At 37.4% G+C, this 23,597-nt stretch overlaps 1 protein-coding gene across 16 annotated transcripts in view; it reads left to right on the forward strand.

Annotated features, from left to right (window-relative positions):
* The window catches only part of LOC138189667 (uncharacterized), a 143,436-nt gene that overhangs the window by 26,668 nt on the left and 93,171 nt on the right, over positions 1–23,597 (forward strand). For 3 of the 16 annotated variants that reach the window (XM_069131763.1, XM_069131773.1, XM_069131774.1), the window contains exon 1: positions 15,426–17,147. The exons of 8 other annotated variants lie outside the window; for them this stretch is intronic. In XM_069131763.1, the coding sequence (XP_068987864.1) occupies positions 16,938–17,147 (210 nt within the window). In that variant the 5' untranslated portion in view covers positions 15,426–16,937. 5 more of the 16 variants (XM_069131761.1, XM_069131760.1, XM_069131762.1 and 2 more) reach the window with 5 other exon arrangements.

Below are 23,597 nucleotides of genomic sequence, written 5' to 3' on the forward strand. Positions count from 1 at the left end.
TTTTAATAAGGTAGGTACGTTGAATTATTTACTGGGGTGAAACTTGTTTCGTAGGAAGTCTCTATTTGCAGACACTTCAGTACGGCGGATAGTAATTGCCAATTAACCTATTATGAAAATAAATATACCCTACGAATGTACAATTTTTATGATTTTTGAAATTCGAAAGAATACATATATGATATAAATATATGAAAATAAATGATATGAATTTTCGTAACTATACGATATAAATTTACAAACATAAATGGTATAAATTTGACATAAATTCGGAGTTTTACGTTTATGCGTTTATACAGCATTGTAATGGAAAAAAAGGCAATTTGTACTTTACAAAGCGCTATTGTTTTCCTGATTGGCTATAAATCAAGTCCCAATTTAATATCGTGTCTGTTAGCACGGTTCACTGATATTCCACGGAAATCGTAGACATCTTTAAACTGTATAATCGATTTCCATCTAATATATCGTCTGCCATTTCTATCTTCTTTTCCTCTCACCGTCTTCCGGGTATTCGAGTAAGCCCTTGTAGAATCGGCAAGATATTACCAGAGAAAAAGGTGGACGGAGTTAAAGGTGACAGACATTGCTATTGGAGGTTCCAACGAAAAATATTCGCCACGAACGCACTGTATCTACTGGGAAAATGGAATTTCATTGTAACCAGCAGCTCTGATTTAGCATCGGGGATAAAGGCACAGAACGATTCAACGATAAAGAGATTTAGGGAACTTGACAGTGTTCAATTACTGCGTCAAAGAGAGGCTAAGGTTTGCTCTTTGAATAGGTAACGTAATTATAGCGCGATCACGGATACCAGAATTTAGAATAGGTGTACCGTTGCTTCAACGTATTACCAATATTTTTAATGCGGCTAATTTTGTAGATGGTTAAATAAGAGCGAAATGTCATTGAATACCAATTAATTCTTGGATTATTCTAATTACAGAGAACCATTTATAAATTTGAATGTCGCGTGAATGTGTTTTTAATGAATTTTTTATTCATAGATATAGCCAAAAGAATCTTCCTGTTCGATAGGTTGTTCTAAACTCGTCGTAGTTCCCTTGTTTTAAAAGCGTTTCACGAGGTTCCGTTATTTTCAACTTTGTTCATTTTCTTAGAACTTAAACAAACGGTTATAAGGTTGATAATATAAAAGTTTATGAAAGGCTATAAAGGTTGGCGGCGATTCTTTCTATAGCTATACAACGAATTTTATCATTTCATATACGAGGTGTGTCTAAAAGGTAACAAGATAGATTTCGGTTCTCGGGAGTCCGCGACATTGTATCACGATGCTGCGGCGTTATTTGAGACGTATATCTCTGCACTACCTTCCGTATTAATTTCAACTCGATTCAGCTAACGCAATCAATTTCGCAGCGAGTTTTATAAAAGCATGTTTTAGCGACGCGTTACGGAAATGGAACAGCAACGTATCGAGCAGCGTCTTACACTACATCAAGAACGAGTTTTGATCAATTTCGAACGAGTCTGTAAATGAGTTTTGTGTCCAACAAACGTATTCATGTGCTTTCACAGCCTCCGTACTCCCCAGATATGAATTCACGTGACTCTCTCATTTTCTCAATATTCAAAAGTCATCTTAAGGGATATCATTTTGGAACTGTGAACAGCATCCAACAGGTTGTAATCGATCAACAGAAAGTAGTTTCGGTAGAATTTCAGCACTGTTTCCAGGAATGGAAACGGTGTATAGCTTCTCAAAGGAATCATTCTGAAATGGACAATATAGATTTTTCATTAAATGACATATAAACGTTTCTACAGAATCAGTTTCATTACTTCTTAGACACATGTCGTAGTACTAACATTTGTAAGGGTGCATATTAACAAGTTTGCTACCTCCGATTAAAAACAAAGAGGCTTCCCATTGTCCAAGTAACGAATTTTCATGATATTACGTAGTGTTACTTATGTTTTTACATATATACTATAGAAACGTACTAAATCAACGATTGGAGTGGTTTCTATAATGTGTCAAACTGGTTTTTATAGTGTGCAACGCTGGGCTGTGGATAAACCGTATCTTACTATGTACATATATGTGACGTATTGGAATAATGACGGAGAAAAAGACATATTTGAAGCTAGGTTATTTTTATTTATTAACGTGATACTTTTTGAAAGACTCACATAAGATTTTAATAAACCTAGTGGTTCATTATCATCATCATAAACTAAAAGGTATTGAAAATATTTCTACGAATATCTGAGAAGCTAAAGTCGAGCTGCGATATGCACAAGTGAAATTACTCAGAATGCTGACACTGGCAGCGTATTTGAGGGACGTTGAAGTCGCTGAGTTGTGCTCTTTCGATATATAATTATCAAACACTTTCAACAATAGAGATGCACTGTTCGAGCGAAGGACAAGTCGCGTTTCAATGAAATATTGTGTAGTTAAAATAATAAAAGATAAACGCGTTTTAACACCAGATCAAGCGTAGTCGTTGTAGATATTGTACAGAAGCATCTCCGATGAAAATAAACGAGGCTTCATCTATTTTTCTTGTCGAAAATTGGAACGCAATTCCCTGTACAGCTCTTAGTGCGTCACGCACGTGTGACGTCCGACAGCGAGCGTGTTAGGAAACGTGACCTGTAGCGTACAATGATTGTTTTCGTAAAAATTCTTAATGGCATTTCACATTTCACATTATGGCCATAAGACTATACTATTAGGTCAGTGTACAATGTGTTGCCGCAAATGCTGTACGCGTGTAGAAGCACTCTAGAAGTTGGAAAATCCTGTACTCTATCGCTAGAGCAGGCGTGTACCACAGAAGAAGAGAGTACGTAGAAAATCAGTCAGGTGTACGCGTGTCGAGTATACGAGGGCGTATAATGGGCTCGTAAGGCTCGATGGATCCGGGCGGATGGAGCTGGAGCTGGCTAGCAGAGAGGGTGCGCACGCATTCTCTCCCAGGAACACCTTTTGCACGTCCATCCGCGTGGCCCAGCCATGACAAACCACCCCCGTAGCGCGATCAGTTCTATCGTTACCAAAGTCAACCTGGATAGTCCACGCTTCCAGGGTCTATAATACTTTTTCGACCCCCGAGTTGAAGTTCCATCCCAACGGAAACTGTTAATAGCGTAAACAGCGTCTGGTATTTGCCACCAAAGGACAGTTTAATTAACCGTTATACAGATTCGTTGTAACAGGTTGTAGCCTTTGTTATTTTTGGAAAATGTCGAGTTATTTCAATCTTGATCAAAGGGACACTTTGACTTCTCTCTTGTTACAGAAAGATTTGGCGAGGTTCAAAGATTTGGGTTTATGTTTCTTCGTTACACCCGGTTCTCACTGATTTCGATGAAAGTTGATAGAATAGTAACTAGATACGTAGTAATTGTAGTTTCGGCACGTATAGAGCCGACATAAATCTACGGAAGCGTATCGTTTAAATTTTTATTAAAAGACCAATCGCAGTTTTTTCCAGAATTTTCTCTTATATGTCGTCTAGTAAACGAAACTTTTTAACTTTTCAGGAAAACTCAAGCCGTTTGATCTAGTTTGGAAAGAGTTATTCTGTTTTAAAGAGTGTGTCAATATTAATGTAACTGGCCGTATGAGAGAAACACGGTTTAAAGTTTGGAGAAATCGCATTCTGTGATATATTCAACTTGTGGAGTATTTTATTGAACGATATAATCATAGAATATAGAAGCCAGATCGATCAACTTCACTTTTTATTATCAATTTCACATTATTAGTATTCAAGAAAGAACATAATTAGTATTCAACATCTCAAAGAAGAAATCTTAAATTTATGAAAATAAGATTTATCACAAGGAGATAGCATAAATAATTGTAAATTGCAAACAAAATTGTGGTAACAAAAATTTGTAAAATATTCGCAATTGTCGATCTATGAATTTTAATTTATGAATATAATCAGCGTGGATTATTGTGTAGAATTTTTGTTAAACTATTTATTTTTCACGTAATTGGTCGAACATCTGCACTTAAAATTACGTTCATTGTTGTAATACGGTATTGTAGTACTATCATCTTGCCACATCTGAATCAACCCTTGCTAGAACGATAAGATAGTAGGTTATATCGTGTAGGGTAGACCTGGTCGAAAATAACAATTTCACTTTCGAATACTATCTCGAAAAGATAGAGCTACAAAAAGTTCCTTTATACCCGAAGCTCATATACCCATCTAATATTACTGAAAGTATAACAGTTGGACTTTGTGATAAGTAATATCAAAATTGCCAATCAAAAATAAGAATAAGAGAAAATATTACAACCACCCTTTGCTCCAGGGAGGGTTCGCGAAGATAATTGTAACTTGAAGAGACCAAAATATTTACTCGACTAAATAAATAAAAGGGAACTAAAATATCTATCTAAGCAAAGAGAAACTGTAACCCAGTTAAATTATTTGACAATTTGAGTAAGATTTTTAACCATTTATAAATTACTATAAATTGTTTGCGATGTTATAAACGCGTGAACGATATGTCAACTCTTAACGAAAGATATTTATTTTTTTATCTAAATGGCGGGTGAAATTATAACGAACAATATACGGATATAAATATTTGACGTGAGAATATAAGATTTTGTTTATTGTTTTAACATAATAAAAAGTTAAGAAAATGTACTCTATTAAAATTCCAATATCAATTGATTGACATTAATATCGTATACGTATTTGTACATGCATATAAACATTTTCTTTCCTCTTGACACAGGTAAATGTTAAAATATTCATATATGAAAATGTATTCTAAAACCAATCGAATTTTTATTATATTTACGTACTGTGATTATTTTACTTTTGGTACAAATATTCCATATTTTATTGGTGAAATTTAAAATACTTCCATCACTCGTTTAGAGTGGATTTTATATTATTGATTAATCGCTGCAATCATCGGCCTCTGATATTCGTCCGATAGCTGTTATTGGATGAAACGCTATGAAATTTGAAAAATGTAGTTTTTGAATCTATAAATCGAAATAGCCAATGAAGATATTTTATCAATCTGAAATATGCATATCACGTTGTTTGACAATCTTATATTTGTCTGTTTATACAAATACACGTGAAATATGGTCGTCAGTATATCTTCGATAATTTCATTTCCTTGATTTGAAACAAACGTCGATAAACGACGCTGGCTATATATCTTCTCTTTCGAATGACAATTTTCAGGCAAGTTGAACATTTTTCGGTCAGGTTATTTTTTGTTTTAATTTCGCGCTTGGAGATTGCTTGGCAACGGAGTTGGAAACGGCGTACTCAATGCTCCAAATTACACAGATCGGTTGTCCATTTTGCTATTTGCGCAATGGTTCCTCTGGGAGGAATAATCGCGGGTGGTTCTGCCACGTTGAATTCGACTGTCACACAATCCGTGTCGAAACAAATTGCACGTCATCCTATCTAAATTATGGTTGCAGACATAAGGAAAAGGGAAAACGGGAGTTGGATAAGATGATCTGTTCGATAATAATGCATGTCCCGAGACTTCTCTGGTATTATGGTCATAATTATACCGTGGATGTTTGTGTATTCATGGAAAATTTTAATGTACACGCACATTTAATGTACAGAAATATTATATGTATATAGTATATATAATAAAAAGTATTACATATATATAATCATATTTAATTGTTATGAAATAAAAAGCGTGTATTAGAATTATAAATACCTCCGAGGTGGAATTATTTTTACTTCATCGTAGTTCAAGAAAACTGATAAAAGAAGAATGATTAATGGATTAGAACCATGCGGGAAGAATTAATGTAATCACCGAGTAATATACAATTTTATTCGTATTATTAACTACAAGGTAAAACTGAAACACTTTTCTGGCATCAAATGTGAAATAAAGCTATATGATACAAGGTATCATTGATAAACGTTTAGAAAAAATTCACGAATTAGAAAATTATTTGCGAATTTATTCTATCGTATCTTATTTCAAAAAATTATATTCAAAACATAAATAGTTGTATTTAATGATAAATTTGAAAATGAAAAGCTACGATTGCAGATACGGGGACAATTTGCATGTTACGGTTTGAAACGTAGTGATGTAAGAGAGTACCATCTATATCGATAAAGAAAATTACCGATACTATCTCTCGTTTCCTGTGACAACCACTCCGTCTTGCATTCTTCTCGCGTGGAAAAGAAATTAATCCGATGGGTAGCGGGAGAAAAAAGACGCGCAAAAGCTCGAAGAAGCGGAAAGAGTCGTAATGAGTAACCAGACAGGAAGAGCGATAGATACGGAGGAGAGGCAGATAGAATAGTTTCATGGCACCTAGAAGAGAGAGACTGAGATGGGGTGGTGGTTGCAGTTGCGAGGTCAATGGCCGACAAGCAGTCGCCCCCCGTTCCAGCCATCCTACCAAACGAACAGAGGTTCTCAGTTATCTGTTTTTCTCGTCTCTTTTCGTCTCGTTTGGTTTTGCTCCTTTCTTTCTCCAAGTACCTATCGAACAAAAGTGACATACAAAATGAATATAAAAACGGGCTAATTGTAAGTCTGGAGGATTGCCTGGAGACAGTGAACTTACTGTTTGTTTTATTAATCGTTAACAAATTTATGTCGTAGTAAGCTGGAAGAGTGGCTATTTATTTTTAGAAAGTTGGTTGCTAAATTATTTAGCGGCACAGAGAAACAAACGTTGGAATTTAAGTCTCTAAAGAAAGAAAATATTCAAAGAAAAATTGGATATTTAAAAAAATAATTGTAGAGAATAATTGTAGAGAAAATAATTGTAGGTGTACAAGCTTTACTAGATGTATAGATAAGTTTATAACATGTTGGCCTAAAATCTAAAATTTTGAGCCAATATCCACGTCTTTAAGCTCTCACAATAAGCCTCTATTTAACGAACTGGTGTAGATTTACTGTGAGGTATATGTTTGTCAGTAAAAGTGCAAATAAAATTAAATCGTATAAACACTCGGTGCAAAAATCGAATATCGTTACGTTTTATTTGGATAATTTAGTGATAAACAACTCGATATTGCAAGCAATCTTATTAGAATGCAAGAACAAGTAGTAAACCGTAGCATATTCGCGGTCAAGCAATGGACGTCAGTATCCAAAAGGACGTTTGTACTTTTGTGCATCAAAAATTAAGAGAGTTGCGATTTCTTCTCGTATTAATATGCTGCATACGTTGTAAGCATACGTAAACTTTGATATAGAACACGAAATAGGATTAGATATCGATATACATAGAATACATCCGATATAGAGTATAAAATATAAATTGGATATCAAATAACTGGAACGAATTTGATTAAGCATATCGTATTGCTCTAAAAGTGAGTATGTATTACAAGCTCCAAGATTCATTACCATTTATAATCTTATCAATCGAAGTAGTTCGAATTTCATGAAAACTTTCGTTTCATAAAAAAGAAATTCTGCCGAAGTTGTGATAGCAGATACTGGAAATTATTATTGAAGTCACTTGTCCATCAATCTATTCGATCGAAGTATTATCAGAATTAAAATTTTCAAGGGAAACGAAACTTTGAAAGCTTTTCGCCAGTTTCACTGACAGCCGTGAGTTTCAGTTTGAAAGAAGTTGAAGAAGTATGTAACTCGATTACCTATACTACTTGCATTGCGAGCTATATGCATGCAGTATGTACATATATCGCGAGCACCTTGACAGAGGCAAGGGAAAATAGTACGTGTATTTCTATCGCGGTAATAGATACGTACTTGTGCCCGTTTACGCTGATTCTATATTTGGAATCGCTTAGATGAATTCCTAAATACGCGAACATTCCGTTTGAAAGTTTCGTGAAGTCGTTGCGTGAAACCGTCGCACACGGCTATAATGTTACGTTGTTGCTTTAAAAGTCGAACTGAGTAAATTGATCGCGATTTATACCAAGCAACATTTTTGTTGCGCTTAACTTCGGTTAGATTACGTTATTCAAACTACATAACAAGACAACAGCATAATTTTTCTAAACGAAAATGTATTTTAAATTTTCTTTTGTTACAGGGGAAATTCTTTGATCGCTTTTGAACCGAAGTAATTGAATTTTTAATAAGTCGCATATAGTCGTAGTTAATGTAATATAGTGCTGGATAAAACTATAGTAATTTTAGAATAATTAATGTTCGCTGATCCCTTTTACATCTTTAACGCGATATTGACAAGCTTTTTTAAAAAGTAATTTAAATTGGCTCTAGTATCTGGCCCACAGAATACTCGGTTAAAATGACATTTTTTGGAGTTTTTGAGGTCGCCGAAGCCAAAAATATTGATCGCTTTTCAAATAAGACGTCAAAAATTTCGATCAACTTGTTGATGTATGACATCCTCGTGAATTTTAACGGGACCTTTTCTAAAATTTGATGCTCTTAACATACTGTATGGCTTACTCTGTGTGCATTTGAATCGTGAGTGTTGAACTAGGTTTGTTTGGGTTATTTTTTATTTTTACAGAGAGCGGTAAGCTGTAAAGAGGAAAATTGGCATTTGGAGCATTGGCATTAGCTGTGCCATCACTTTACTCGGTAAGTTACCCCTTGCCGCTCTGTATGGTCTTAAGCGGATTTCTACAGTTAGAACCTTTGTCGGTTAAATGTTCACAAAGACGAATCTTTAAAGGCGTTCGTTTCCGTGAAATATGATGTCCGATTTCGGCTTTGCCGGCCCAAAGCACCCTCAGAAAGACACATTTAGGTTAAAAATTTTACAGTCTATATCATTACTTCTATACCTAATCCTTCAAATTTATAATCTATCGATTTCATAAAAAGAAAATAAATATGACTTTCAATTCTTAATTGTAAATTTCAATTGATATAAACTTATTTGTCTTAGTAAGATTTACGTAACGACAAATTGATCAAGCGCCTATAACTGTAGTTTCTAACTAGCAAGTACTAATAACACGATTGAAACTTTGAAAAAGAGTCACGAATACGTCATCCAATGGTCGTGAAAGTATAAAACAGTGTACACGAATATCCTGAAATATTCTCTTGGTCTCTTGACAGAGTTTCCGTGTTTCGCGTTGAAACACCATTGATTCGCCTCTAAAATCCATTGTGGCAAACATTAGACGCTAGGATCTCGTTTAAACGCAGATGTCCCACCACGAGAGCTCTGGTTATTACCTAAATTCGGTCCGTGGGTCGATCGACCGGTGCTTTCTGGCGTTCGTTAACAAACGTATTCAAGGGATCGTCGACGACGAACCCCCGTCGCGAGTTAGAGTGTCCTTTCCGCGAAACGAGCCGCGAAAGAAAAGTCTGAAGGGAGGAAAATAAAAGAAAAGAAGAAAAGAAAAGAGAAGAAAAATGAGGTTTCTATGGCGGTGGCCAAGTTGAACGTAAAAGAGAATACGGGTCAAGCTTTTTTTTTTTATAGCGGCAATGGCAATCCGGCGATAATGCAGCCCGATTCTCCCTCTCTTCGGGATTGTCGTCGTGCACAAGAGAGGAGAGGATTCACTGAAAACACATCGTTATTTTCTCTATCCGCAATTGCCCCAGCGGGGATCTCACCTTGGTTCGGGCACGCTCTCCTCTGCGTGCGTTTTCAGGGTCACGCTCTCGTAGGAAATCAGGAGTTGCTATAAACTGGGGGAACACGGGTACATTTTTCTAATATTTTAATATTGTATAATGTATAAATTAAAATAATATATCGAAATGTATTTGAGGCGGTCATTAGAAGAGTGGTATAAATGTAGAGTACCAGTTGTTATTGGTGCATAATTGCTAATTATAACTTATAGTAACGAGGAAATAAGAGTAGTATAAAAGAAAATATGATAGCTAGAATCCTTCTTCTACGTGTGTTTCCATGATCACGCTTTTACGAAATCGTGAGTTGCTGTAAACAGGAACTTAGGTAGATTTTTCAAATATTTTGACATGTAACATATAAATTAAAATAATAAATTAAAATGTATTTAAAGCGCTCGTTGAAAGAACGGTGTAGGTGTAATGTGCCAGTTATTATTGATCGTATAATACAAGTTATAATTATAGTAATCAGAAAATAAAAGTAATTACGATAGAAACATCCGAGGAAGTTAACGTTATTATAAAAGAAAATATAATAACTGGAATTCTTCTTCTTCTACGTGTGTTTCCATGACCACGTTCTTACGAGTTATTGTAAACCGGAATTTAGGTAGATCTTTCAAATATTTTGACATGTAACGTATAAACTAAAATAATAAATTAAAATGTATTTAAGGCACTTGTTGGAAGATCGGTATACGTGTAGTTATTATTGGTCGAATAATACAAGTTATAATTATGGTAATCAGAACATAAAAGTAGTTACGATAGAAACATTCGAGAATGTTGATGTTATTATAGAATAAAATTCTTCTTCTACGTATGTTTTTTATTGTTACGCTCGTAAGAACTGACGAATTGCTATAAACGATCGTATTTGGTGGAAGATTTTTCCCTTTTTTGAAAAGTGTAATAGAAAGTGCAAAAATTTCATAAAATAAAATGGATTGTATCTCTCGATGTTCCCTCAGTTTACAAAACCTCTTCGTCTTGATAAAATAAAAGCTTCTCGACGCTTAGAATTGTATTATTTTCTTTCTTCTGATCTGTGTAAGATATGGTGATCATTTTGATTTCTCATGCGTCGAAACAAAGATCTCTTTGTTGGAGTTGGATGGGAATATGGGGATGCGGAAATATGAAAAATTTAAAGTCATGAATGATAGTCATGTTATTGTAGAGGCACGAGCTTTGGAAAATTTAGTATTTCAAGAATGGCAACGTTTATTTGATCGTATTTTTCGTCCTTTCGTTTTACGATATTCCAGCATTTTATCTCTCATTTTTGCAGCTTATCCAGAAATTGTCGATGATTTTTAACTTCAACTTGTATACAGGATGTATCGTTGCTTTTATTAAAAATTCGTAAAGAAATATGAGAAATTAGTAAATAATTGGTTATTGACAAAGAAATTATTTTTCAGTCTATAACTAAATTGCAAATATTTATGCAAGTATATAATTTCTATGATCATAACTAAAATAATGAAATCTAAATAGAGATCCCATGTCGCTTGCTAAATATTATAACGAATAATTTGCTTTGGCTATTTTATGTATTTTTGCATATTGCCGTTCTATATATTTTTATATCCTTCGATTCCTCATAAGTGTCTAAACATCCGCCGTCTAATTATAATCAACTATGTTTATTTTTTCTTCATAAGCAAACGAAATTCTGGTTATAGAGAGGTTAACGTGTTTTCACCGCTATTTCCTCGAATAAAGCACTCGGCCGTGCTGTTTCGTCGAACAGAGACGAGTGCATTCGCGTTTTCGATAGTGTGAATACGTTATCTGACGAATCGCATATGTAGAACCGGAAACGTTTATCGATTTTTCATCTAGCCATTTCTGATATCGGTGTAAAATGCAGAGATAGGCCGGCACATCGCTCTAAATTCATCGGACACAGTTGTCACGATACTTTGTAATATTTCCTGCTTTTTTCGTTTCATTTCGAGAAAAATCGAATTTATTCACGCGACAAATAAAAATAATCTTTTTCGCGTATTCGTTTCTCGAGCAAAAATTTTATCACGTTGCTCATGGTATTTAAGGCATTAAACATCGTGTTTCCATCATTTTCATGTTTCAAGAGGGAAACAAATCGTCGAAAGGAATTTCTAACGCGTTCCCTCAGGTTTTCGCTTGTTTTACGCTCTAACGCGATATAATTTGCTTAATGCTTGTCGCAATGACGCAGAAACAACGTAATATACAATTCCATTTAGATATTAATTCTCCTGGAAGTCACAGTGAGCGAGTAATGAAAGAATATCGCAATATATTGCAGTGTTAAAGAGTCAAAAATTTATTACATGTAAATGGTACTTGTATAAATGTATCTGCTATATATCTTCCAATTTACTCCGCAACGGCCTTTATACCGTATTTCATCTTCAAATTCTGTTTTCGAAAATTTCAAAAAGTGGAAAGTATTTAGGGAATTTTACTCGAAATTTTCATTAACCCATCGAAGCTTGTTTGAAATTTGAAATTATTGTAACGGTACATATCGGGTGTACTTTTTTGAATACAACGAGCGTCAATGAGTTAAGAAATTTCTTTTAAGAAATTAGCGATTAATTCGAAAAACAGTGAAGGTCGTCGTACCCTGTAAAGAGAGATTGCGCTAGACTTTAACTACATGTAATATTCATTAACTCTTGACTGCAGTTTAAAGCTTGACTCTACTTTTAAACACCCTATGCATTCGTAATTAACTATAAACCCAATTCGTTGTACGGCAAAACTTGCGAAAGCAAGTAAAAAATTTTGCAAATTGTACAATTAATGAAATTTCTAGCAGTTTGTGAAAGTAGCTTGGTGAACCCTAGATACGCTATCCTATAATTTTTCTCTTACGACCAACAATGCAAATCGACATCGGGCTTTGCTTATCGGCACTCTAAGCCATAAAATTTCAAGGCACCGGTCATTGGCTATTGCAAACTCGTGAATCGAAAAAATCGTTCCAACATTCGACATAAACGAAAATTTACTCGATCGAACTTTCACGAATCTGCGAATATACGACTCGAAAACGCCCTGTCTATATCTCTATGAATCAACCGTTCAATTTGTGCCCGCAGCTTCCGATCCATACTTCCGAACGGTAAACACGGTCAGCTTCCGTCGTTAGCGTTGTGCAGCAGCGACGAATCAGCAGAGCACACCTCCACGTTGCATGCAATACTAGTAGCGAAATCTGTAAGGGATCGATAAAACGGGGTATATCCTTTGCACGCGTCTTGCGACCGCGAAATTCTTGACCGCGGACGTTCGCGATGTTCCGCGGGGGGTGGTGTAAGACTGGCATGACGTGCGTGTGTAAATACGTGGCGGCTACGTCGCCGCGGCTGGCGCGTACACGCGACGGAAAGAGGGAGGGATCCGTTATTGATCTTCTCTCGTCGCGTACAAGCGATTCCTCTCTTTCTATTTCCCAGAGAGAGAAACGCATCGAAGCAAGCGCCGACCGAACGGTCGCGATGGCCTACGTAGAACGAGTCACTCGCGACGAGAGCTCGACGCATAATGAGAAAGGCACTCTCGCGTCGCCTGTTCGGAGCAAGCGTTGCGCGGTTCGGGCAGCCTGACCGGGAAGCGTGGCCAGGCAACGGAGGCAGCCGAGCGGCGGCGAAGACGACCGAGCGCCGCCGAGCTCGTACGTCGTCCGAGCGTTCGTCGCTCGAAGCCAGTGGCTCAGTGCATGCACAGCGGCCGGCCGGCGTGCATAGTCGGTGATAGCAGTAGTACGCTCCCGGCCTCGAATTCTTCTATCTTCGGGGGGATATTCCTCTTTCTCTCACTCTTTTTATTTATTGCCACATTTGCCTCGTACGGAAACGTGTACGACGAAGGAACCATCAAGGGAAGCGCCCTCGTGCTCGAGCCGACGTCGGCACCGGGCCTCGGGGCCCGGGGGCCAACCCGTAACACGCGGTTATGGAGCTCCTAGGCTCGTCCCGGTGCGGAAGCAGCTACGATATCTGTGCGCGGGCGTTACCCCGTCGTTCTTCTCTCGCGTACTAGTTAGGACGGCACAACGACAGTCAAGCCCCGTATGCTCCGCTAAAGGTATCGCATCCAGGGTATCGTTCTTACTCGCGGATATTCTATTCGATTCTACTGCGATCTCGATGGACGCTTCTCTCGTGTTTCTATACGATAAGGATATTCCGAAGCTATATACAGAAGTCGAGTTGCAGTTGTTGAAAGAGAATATCATCGTCTATTGACCATCGTTCGATTGTCCTTTCGCTGTCGGGTGATACGGCTTTTAAGTGATACGAGCGTATGTTTACGCGGTGCGTCCGTACGACGAGGAAACGATAGTGCTTGTTGAATTTCCGTACATGTCGATGTTGATCGAGATGTATGAATCTAATCGACTGAAATGTAAATAAAGCTAAATCGCTTAATTTCTCACGTCGATGAAAATGAATAGGTGAAAGGTGTCCCGGAAGCTTCTCAACGAATCTTCTTTCTTTCCGTCTCTTTTTAAATGGCAAGAATTAATCGTACGAGCAAGAGACATTGGAGCGATAGGAAGCGCGGAAACGGGTACACGTAACCGTGGTTCCCACCTTTTTCCAAACCTCCTTTCCTCGTTTTTCACCATTTTTTTTTTTTCTTTTTTTTTCTCGTGGCCGTACACTCTTTGAGTGCGCACTCTCGCCACACGGTTATAATTGCTGCTCCGTAAGCTGAAAAAAAGTCTCGCGGAAAAATCGAGGTCGAAGGGAACAAAGAGGAGGACCTTTGTTCTTGCCCATTTTTATTTCTTTTCTCCTCCCTGGCCTGCACACAGCGAAGAGAGAGATTCTTACTACGGATTCGTGGTATCTTATCCAGAAAGAGGGTAGCGGGAGGATCTCGTTGTTTACCTGATGTATTAGACGTGCCATTAACGACGACGACGACGACGACGACGACGACGACGCGACGCGACGCGATGGAAATCGACAATGTGGTTCACGGATAGATCATCGACATTTCCAGGTTCAGCGAGTGAACCACGTGCTCATCATCGTCTCGATGCTTTTTTCGAAATTCGTTGACGTCGGATCGAAGGAAATACGAAGGAAACGACGATTTACACGTTTCTCTGTACTTGTCCGTGTTCTTCTTACACGACGTATGTCATTTTCCCGGTATATTAACCTTTTGTACTCTGCACGAATCGATTGACAATGTGCCAATTGTTATTTGGTTTTGCGATGGAAAAGAAAAGAAGTTCACAGTGCACAGGTAAATTCGTATCATAGATACTTATTAGGTACTTTCTTTCTTCTAAATATATGAGATTTGGCTTTAAAATACTCCACCGTAGAAAAGTGCTGGGATCGTTAACTGATCATATTGAAAGATTTTGCAAAGGGTGGAAAGCTGGCAGATGTATTTAGGGAGCAGCGTTGTTAGCACGTTCCGTGCCCACTAAAAAGCAAAAGTTCTGCTATATCAGAATTACGTAATGTTCAATATATTAACATTTTAAATACGATTTTGCTAGCTTCACATAATCGTGAATAAAAGTCTTCGCAGGTTCCTCGACTTTGAAAGAACGCGAATGGTGTTTCTTTATCGTTCAAAAATTAGAACAGAAATTTTGTTTGCTCGTAAAGAAGAGAAACTGCAATCAGTCACAGTTTTTAGTTCGATCTAAAAACTAAGGACCAATAACGAATAGATTGCAGGTATATTTCTTGGTATATCAGTAGAATGATATAGTAATTAAATATAATATTGTAGTAATTAATAAAACACGATTAGAAGAATATACCTACATAGATATACAAATTGCGTAATCTCTAATCGTAAATAAACAGATGTCTGTTGGTTAAAACAAGGCTGAAATTGTTACACAAAATATTGCAACAAAAATAAACGAAATCAAAGGGAAACTCTCGAATATACCTGCTTTTGGCCCAAAATTCAAACAGGAAGTGCATATCGGAACATTTGTTTCAAGAGTGACGCTTCGATCTCCCTAGCGCCAACTTTTTAACCTTCCCCATACTACGAGTCCTTCTCTTCAGCCGACGAAGTGTTTGCTTTCGTGTGTATACGATCTTGGACCACGGGGGACTCGAGGGGCACGGGGCGCGTTAAAATTCCAAAAGCTACGTTCCCACGTGACCCGGACACAACGGCGCCACGAGACATCCGTTCGGAATCGAGATTAACGTCTGTCCACGAGGAAAATCGTTCGATCGACAATTTTACATCGTACGGACCATGTGTGTACCCAAAAAATCGGTTTCGTTCACCTTCTGTGTGTGATTCGCCCAACGTTTTCCTATTCTTTCTCTCTCGTTATCCTAGTCATGGTGCTCCATTGTAGGACCACTATGTGTCGTTAGATGCTATCGTGCTCGTAACTTGACGGCAATCGATAGTTTCCTCCGAGGAAAGGAAGGAGAGAGCTGCAGCTCCTCCCTCTCGACCTTCTCGAGTTCCGTGGAGACTCGTTTCCGACGTACTTTCCTGGTGGTGCAGGTGATATGCGGTACCGGTGGATCGTCGTTGGAAGGGACGGTCGTCTGAGCGGCGTGCGACACGGGATCGATCGAATGTACGCGACCACGCGACCACTAGCCGATCTCCGGATCAGGACAAAGCTGAACCGTGTCCGGGATGAGGCGTTCGAACGTGAAAGATAATCGGTCAATCGTGTCGAGAGATATATCTGAACCAGCTGGCTAGATGTACATCGTAGTAACGCGAATGTATAGTAGTACGATCGAGTAGTTAAAACGGTGAAGTTCGAAGTCGCGGTTGGATAACGATAGGAGATACCTGCATGCGAAGACAACGATCTAGGAGATCGGAGGAATAGTGTGAAACAGTAGTGAGAAGCTGAAGTGCGACAGATACGTGAAATTTAGAGGAAGAATAATCAGAGGAATTTTAGCACAAGTGATAAAAGTGCTCGAATAATTAAAAAAAGAAGGCGCGATAAAATCAAACACGACGAATTACGCGAGAGATTAAAAGCGCAAGCTTTGAAAACGCTCGCTAGGAGAACGTTCAGCAATTGAAAGAAAAAAAAAGAACGAAAGAAATTAATTACATTTCAAAGAAGCGAATAAATTATCGACGATCAATCGAGGATAAAAATCCGAGATAAAATTGGAAGAGTGTAGCGGAATTGTATAGTAGAGAAAAGAAATAGAGAAACAAGATTGAACGAAACGTTTGAAGGGATAATAAGGTTAAAGCGTGAAAAAGATAAAAAGGGGCGGAAAACGAAAAAGGCAGAAAAGCTGGCGTCCAAAGCACGTGAGGGTGGCTCTCGCGGGACTCGGACCCGTCGACGAACAAATGGCGGCTCGTTGTCCAGCCGAGGAAGCGCGACGGGCATGCAGTGTGGCCTGTGCGCTGTCGTTGCGGGACTTTTCCGCCGAGCCATGTGTATCGCCGGCAGCAGACGAGGTTCCGGCGAATCCTGCTATCAGGAGCTTACCGATGCCGAAGGGCGACGACATTCGCAGATCGCACCCATCGAGACCGGTCTGACTGCGGCGGAGATCGCGGAACACGTTATAGAGGCCGTTGAGGCTGTAGAGGAGGTGAGACTACCTTTACCACCCACATATCTAAGTACTCTTACTTCTCACTTCCCATTGTTTTTCCTTCTGCCGATCGTTTCGTGATTCTTATGTAATGTTTCGACCGAACGAATGTGGATACACGTACGAGTCATCTAAAAGCGCTGTCCGGATTTTGAAGGAGCAAACATTTGTTTTTGATAGTCCTAGTGTACCAATGAAGTACGTGTTTTAAAAAAAGATTAGAATTTTATTGATTTAGTACAGGGAAGGGATATTGAATAGTATTGGATAGTTTTTACTTTTTAGTTTTCAGGATGTAAGTGTTTCTTATTTTTCCAACGGATTCGGAAAAATAGGATATTGAATTAGAAGTAATCGATATTAATGCTGCGACTACTATTCCTTAATACGTACTTAAACATATCGTACGCAGTTAATTGGGATTAAAGTAATGTGGTAATAATAAATAGCTATATGTAGCTAAATTTTCGATACGATAAAAGCAAACATTTTAATATCGAAGATAGTTATACGTGTTTTTAGTAATTGTAAAAATAAAAAACTGATGGCAGTCATTTTGACAGGCTCGGTAGTTGCGGTGTTATTGGATTGTTGAAACGAATTGAACGAATAGCGTGTGTGGCACGTACGATACTTCTTGCTAAACAGTTACTTTGTCGCTTTTTCTTGTGGAAGATAATTGAAAGTGTAACAAGCAGAAGTCTGTATAGTCGGGCAATTTTGTACGTTACGGTTGTTTTAAACATAAATAATTAATTGCCAGCTCAACCTTTTTTTTGTTTGTAACTGTCTCCAAATTTAAATGTTGTTAATTCAATGATTGGTTGAATCAGACTAGTATTTCGTAAAGTTTTCTTACCATTTATTCTCGTGAATCTAAATATTGGTTGAAGAAAAGATTGATTAATTCTTCCAAATACAATATACGTGTATGCAATTAAATGTAATTTTCAAAATTACGCGACATAATGGTATAACAATTTAACAATTTTTATAAAAGTTACTATATAGGATAACTGCACCTAACGTGGGACAGCTGATTTTAAAGACGAAATAAGCAAAAAGAGGAATAAAGAGACTTTCTTTTCAATGAAAATAACGTTAAAACGCGACAATATTGATAAATGTTCGTGTGCTAATAGTTAACTATGTAAAAGTTTAAGTGGCGTAAGGTCATGATGAAAGGTATTAAAAAAGTCAAATCCGGCGAGTTAAAAAAATAATACTTAAGAAATTTGTAAAGAAATTTCAAAAATCTTTATTTCTACCGTGAAAACTGGATATCTATTTAAGTAAAAAAACAAATAAAGAAATATTTTCCGTTTGTTGCAACTTATATTATATTACATTATATTATATTATATCATATTATATTATATTATATTATATTAACGTTCTTTATCTTCTACACGTTGAACACGCGAATGACGCACCTGAAACACATTAATCGTGATCCCAGTGAAAACAGCGAATACATTGGACACATTTTTCACTATTATTGTCTCTTTTGTAGTTGCCAGCACAAGACAGATACAATTCTGTATCATAGTCATCGGTAACAGTATCATTCACATGTTCCGTATTACGTGAATACTAAATATATATGAATACATACTAAGAAGAAAATTAATTTCACGGTAAATTTCTTTTGGACACTCAAAAACAAACGTGTTTCACGATAAATCATGTAAAAATAATATTTTCTAAGTTGTCTCCATTAAGAAATTATTTAACTTGCTTCTCAAGAATTTTGTTACGCTTTCAAACACAACGATCAACTGCATTCAACGACATGCATTCAAATGAAGTTGAGATGCCAATATGCTTGCCTCTTGCTTTTAGCGAAATATTTTACGCTGTTGCCGATTGATTTTGTTAGTTACTCGCCGAGCTATCGCGCTGTTCCATATTGAGTATAGTTGCCCTATCGTCTCGTCAGTTTTGAAAAGGTTAAAGCAGATATAAGAGAAAGCTTATTGTAACGAGAATTCATGTTCGGTTAAATCTAGCAGAGATTTGTTAGGACTTTTAATCTTCTGAAAAACGATCTAAATATCTAAGAATCGACGAGTATTTATACTGTCGCGTACAATTTTAACGATAACCACTTGAATAAACGCCGATGACTGAGAAAATGTCAAGGATCTGGAAATACTTCAAAATCATCAATATTCAATGTGCCGAATAATGTTTCGAGTCCGTTCGCTATTTCGAATCTCGAACATCCCTTCCCCCATACCATACTGAACGCGCCTCTAAATCCAAATTGCGACGACATAACAGCCACTTTATTTTGTAAATGCAGCCCCTTGCCAATTCGATCCTGGCTCGCGTTTCGATGTCAGGACTTCGTGTTTCGTTTAGGAAATGCCCTAGATGCAACCATTGCCATGATTAATCTAGTCCCCTCCCTATTTTTATCGTTCATTATTTTAATATCCTCGATCTTACGATCGTCACACAAAATTGCCAGTCCATCTCCAAATTTCGCACTGTTCCCACGTTTAAATCGCATAAAGGGATTGCAGGTTAAATCAAACTCGCAAGCGTGTTTTCAAAGTGAAGTAGTCGAGAACGAATAATATTATTCGAATTGATCACCTAGTCGAATTCCAATTACGAAACGTTCGATGGAAGGGAGCCAGTGTTCGTAAAAATACTCGCCAGACCGATACAACGAAGTAAGCATAGAGAGCAAAGTGTACTGGTTGGAACAAAGGGGTGCAATTTTCGTGGCTACAATTTTATGTCCGGTATAGTTAGAGAGAAGAAAAATCTCAGCATCTTGTTCTTAGAAAGCAATCGCGATAAATTAATTTCGAATAAACTGCAAGTGCAGCTCATTCGTTACATCTTGATACAATTGTACATTTCTTGACTTGTTCTTTGATTCGTACGTAAAAATGTACTTTAGGCTCCTTTCCATCCAAGTATATTCTAACTTTGATTCAGTCCCTATCGTAAAGTATAGAGAAGCACACGCAACGTTATTATTATATTATTTATTATTATTATTATTATTATCGATGCATCAGTAGTGGTTTTTATTCGATATTTCAACTCTTTGCATGGATTATCCGGAAAATGTCGATTCTTTTTTTCCTGCCCATATACTTCATCCTGAAGTAAACGAAACGATATAATGCTAGACAAGGAACAACTTTTTACTATAATAGAAAAAATGAAAAGAAAACAAGCTTATGAATTATCTTAACAACATTCGATCGCAACATGTTTAAAAATTGAATTATCTACGATACACACGTATTCATAATTAAAGAACACATAATCCACTATCGCAATTTCGCCGCGATTGGATCTCGCTCCCCCACGTAAGCAATTGTCACAGAATGGTCAACGTGCGTGCGTCATGTCAACTCATGAGAGTCACGAGCTGCCCGTATCGGGGATTAATTTAAGATCTCCCCATATTACGAAGGCTACTGCACTTTATACAACGCGAACCTAACCGTAGCCGAGTTTTCGAGCCTTTATCATCCAACGTTTCTGTCAACTCGCTCATCGAAACGTTTCAGCACGTGAAACTACGAGCACGTGAACCCTCGATGACGTCGATCCGACCAATTCTACGATCTCGTTGATATTTCTTCCCCGCGCTATGTAGTAAATACATAACGACTACATACCTATCGTGTCCGCGTTCGAAATCACGATAATCGACTTTTAATATAACCGTTCACGTGCCACGGTGGTTCTGCCTCTCTTACGTCATGGCCGGTCGAGTACGCCTCTCTAACACGGACGAGTTTACGTCGAGCGTGTAAATCGAGCCTTTCCTTTCTTTTCCCATTCGCACCTTATCCGTACCTCTGCGTGGCGAAGTTTACACCCCAGCGAGTCTAGGTCAGGACGATGACGACAGCACCAACGTTTGACCTTAAAGTCTAATTTTAAAAATTCCCACCAGCAGGAGAGAGCGAGGAAGGAATAGAGAGAAGTACACGAGAGATGCAACGAACGAGATATATACGATCGCCACTCGATGAAACAACAAGCATTATCACATTTATCAACGCGACCGATATCAGTAGCCGGCGTTGTTCGGCAACCAAGATTTTTTCACTCGATAAAGAGAATCGAGGCGGTGGAGCGTATCCACCGACCTGTTTTCGCGGATCCCTGAAAAAATTTCATTCTTAACACAGTCGAGGCTGACAACAATTCGTATTCGTACAATGGCCAGCGTAAATAAGCATTCCAACGCTTACCATAGAATCGTTCTACGAATATATCGTGTGTATATTATACGAAACTTTGTGGAATTTTGTTAGCACTGCAGTAAAGAACGACTATGGTGATTATACTACGATAGTAAAATTTGGAACGAATTTCAAGATGTATGTAAAAGTTAGAAGATCTTTGTAAAAAGTTAATATATAACGCGAATAGTAGTCTTAAATGTACAATTAGTGCTAAATATGGTACATATTTTTGTTCCTTAATCGTACCTGTTTGTATAAATAAAAAGTATTCCAAATACCTTGGTGATTTTTGCGAAGAGTATATTTCCAATAAGTATCTTTTAACTTCTATATACATTTCCAAGTTGCTTCCAAATTTTACCAATGTAACAACGATAGTCGTGTCTCGTTACAGTGTTAAGGAAATTCCTAAATGTTCTCTATATAATACGTACATGTATATACAAAAAATTTTCCAACTGCGTTGGAATACTTTTTTGAGTCACTATATTTGACCAAAGGGATTAACAAGGGCTCCAAAAAGGCGTTAAGGAGCGAAAAAATTGATTTTGTCTTTTTCCTGTTTCCTCTTATCGGTAAAAGTATTCTCTTTGCAATGGAGCCGAATCCATTTTCCCCGAATAAAATTATTGACTTGGCAATTCACCATTGGAATCGTGCATTAATAGCGAAAGTAAACAATCTAACTTTGAACGCATTTATCTCAAAAAGTCGTTTTCGCACGCTGGTCTCTTTTTATCAGAGCACGTCGCATAGTATTGAGCGAAAAATATTCGCGAAGTTACACGCTTGGAACCGAATTAATATCGACGCTGTGTGCACGATATAGCGAAATAGCTCGTAGCAACCACAACTTCGCTATCCGCTGCCTCGTCAAAGTAACGCGCGTGTCACATGGTAAATCAACCCCCTAACCACTCGACTAGCCTGTTAACGCATTATCACAATCGAAGGTATTTTGCAACTATAAGGAGTCTGCTCGGAGCAGCTAACTTTTCGGCAATTTGGACGAGTCGAAAAAGAACTTACTTAGTAGCTTCATTCGGAAGTGTTGTTATTTAGATAGAAGTCCTTCAATTCCAACTACAACAGCTGATGGTGGCAGTGAAGTTTTTCACTATATTACTGACAATTTATATCACTCTTTTGTTTTCGATAAATATGATTTAAATATCGGAGCTGCGCCATTCCTACACCAAAAGAGAAACAAATTTAAAGTAGTAGAATTGAAAGTATTCAATGAAGCAATGAATAGAAAATGGATGGAGATAAATTTGGAGATTGAGTATGGGATTTTATTCATGAAACAGTAAACGTTGATATTTGTGATCATCGCGAAATCATGTTTGCACGAGGAACTATTAGAAATACATTCTCGTGAAATCATGCGTAAATGCTCTGAATCTTAAACGTTATTTCATCGTGGCTCTGTTATTACTAGATATAGAAATGCGTATAATACGAAAAAGTATATCAAATATTCAAGGTATAGCGCATTCTATAATACTTCGTAGGCGAAACATTTCTCTACCGAGGTTTTACATTTTTAATTATATTCTCAAGAATATGAATTCGCATAAAAACACGCAGTTTTATCATCACGATATCCATGGTTTTACGAAGCATTCTACTTTTTCTTCGAAAGAACTGAATCATAGCAGCCTCTACGATACAGCAAGCTCTTAAAATCGGTCAGGCGTCAAACTTTAACTATGTCTAGTAGACGTATGAAATTGTCAGAAGTGCGAGAAGATAAGGTCCCGAAAGTTCAGTGAACGTTGCATAAAGCGCACACGTAATAACCTGCACATGTAACAAGCAAATCAAATTGGTCAAAGTGTCGAAGTTTGACTACCAGAACGTTTCTTCTATGTACAAACGAATTGACAGAAATTTTATGAACTTTTCTTTCTGTTGATCTTTTTTATCGTAAGAATGATTGCATTCATGATACACGCAAAATGAGGCTTTCACGTAACAGTAGATTATTGTAGATCAGTTTTTCAGGAATCCAAAATTACACACCGATTTTTTACTATACACAATGTGTCATCGTTAACTCTTGCGTTGCTCGAGGATCGATTGTATTTGTATTTGATAATATCTGGCTCATTTTTCTCTTCAAATATCGGTAACTACTGACTTTTGAATCAATTTTAAAAAAATTTATATGCACCACGATATACATATAATCGAATTAAATTTTATGACAAACATTTGCATC

Source organism: Bombus flavifrons, chromosome 2 (assembly GCF_040668555.2).
Source record: "Bombus flavifrons isolate JBK064 chromosome 2, iyBomFlav1_principal, whole genome shotgun sequence".
Taxonomy (NCBI): domain Eukaryota; kingdom Metazoa; phylum Arthropoda; class Insecta; order Hymenoptera; family Apidae; genus Bombus; species Bombus flavifrons.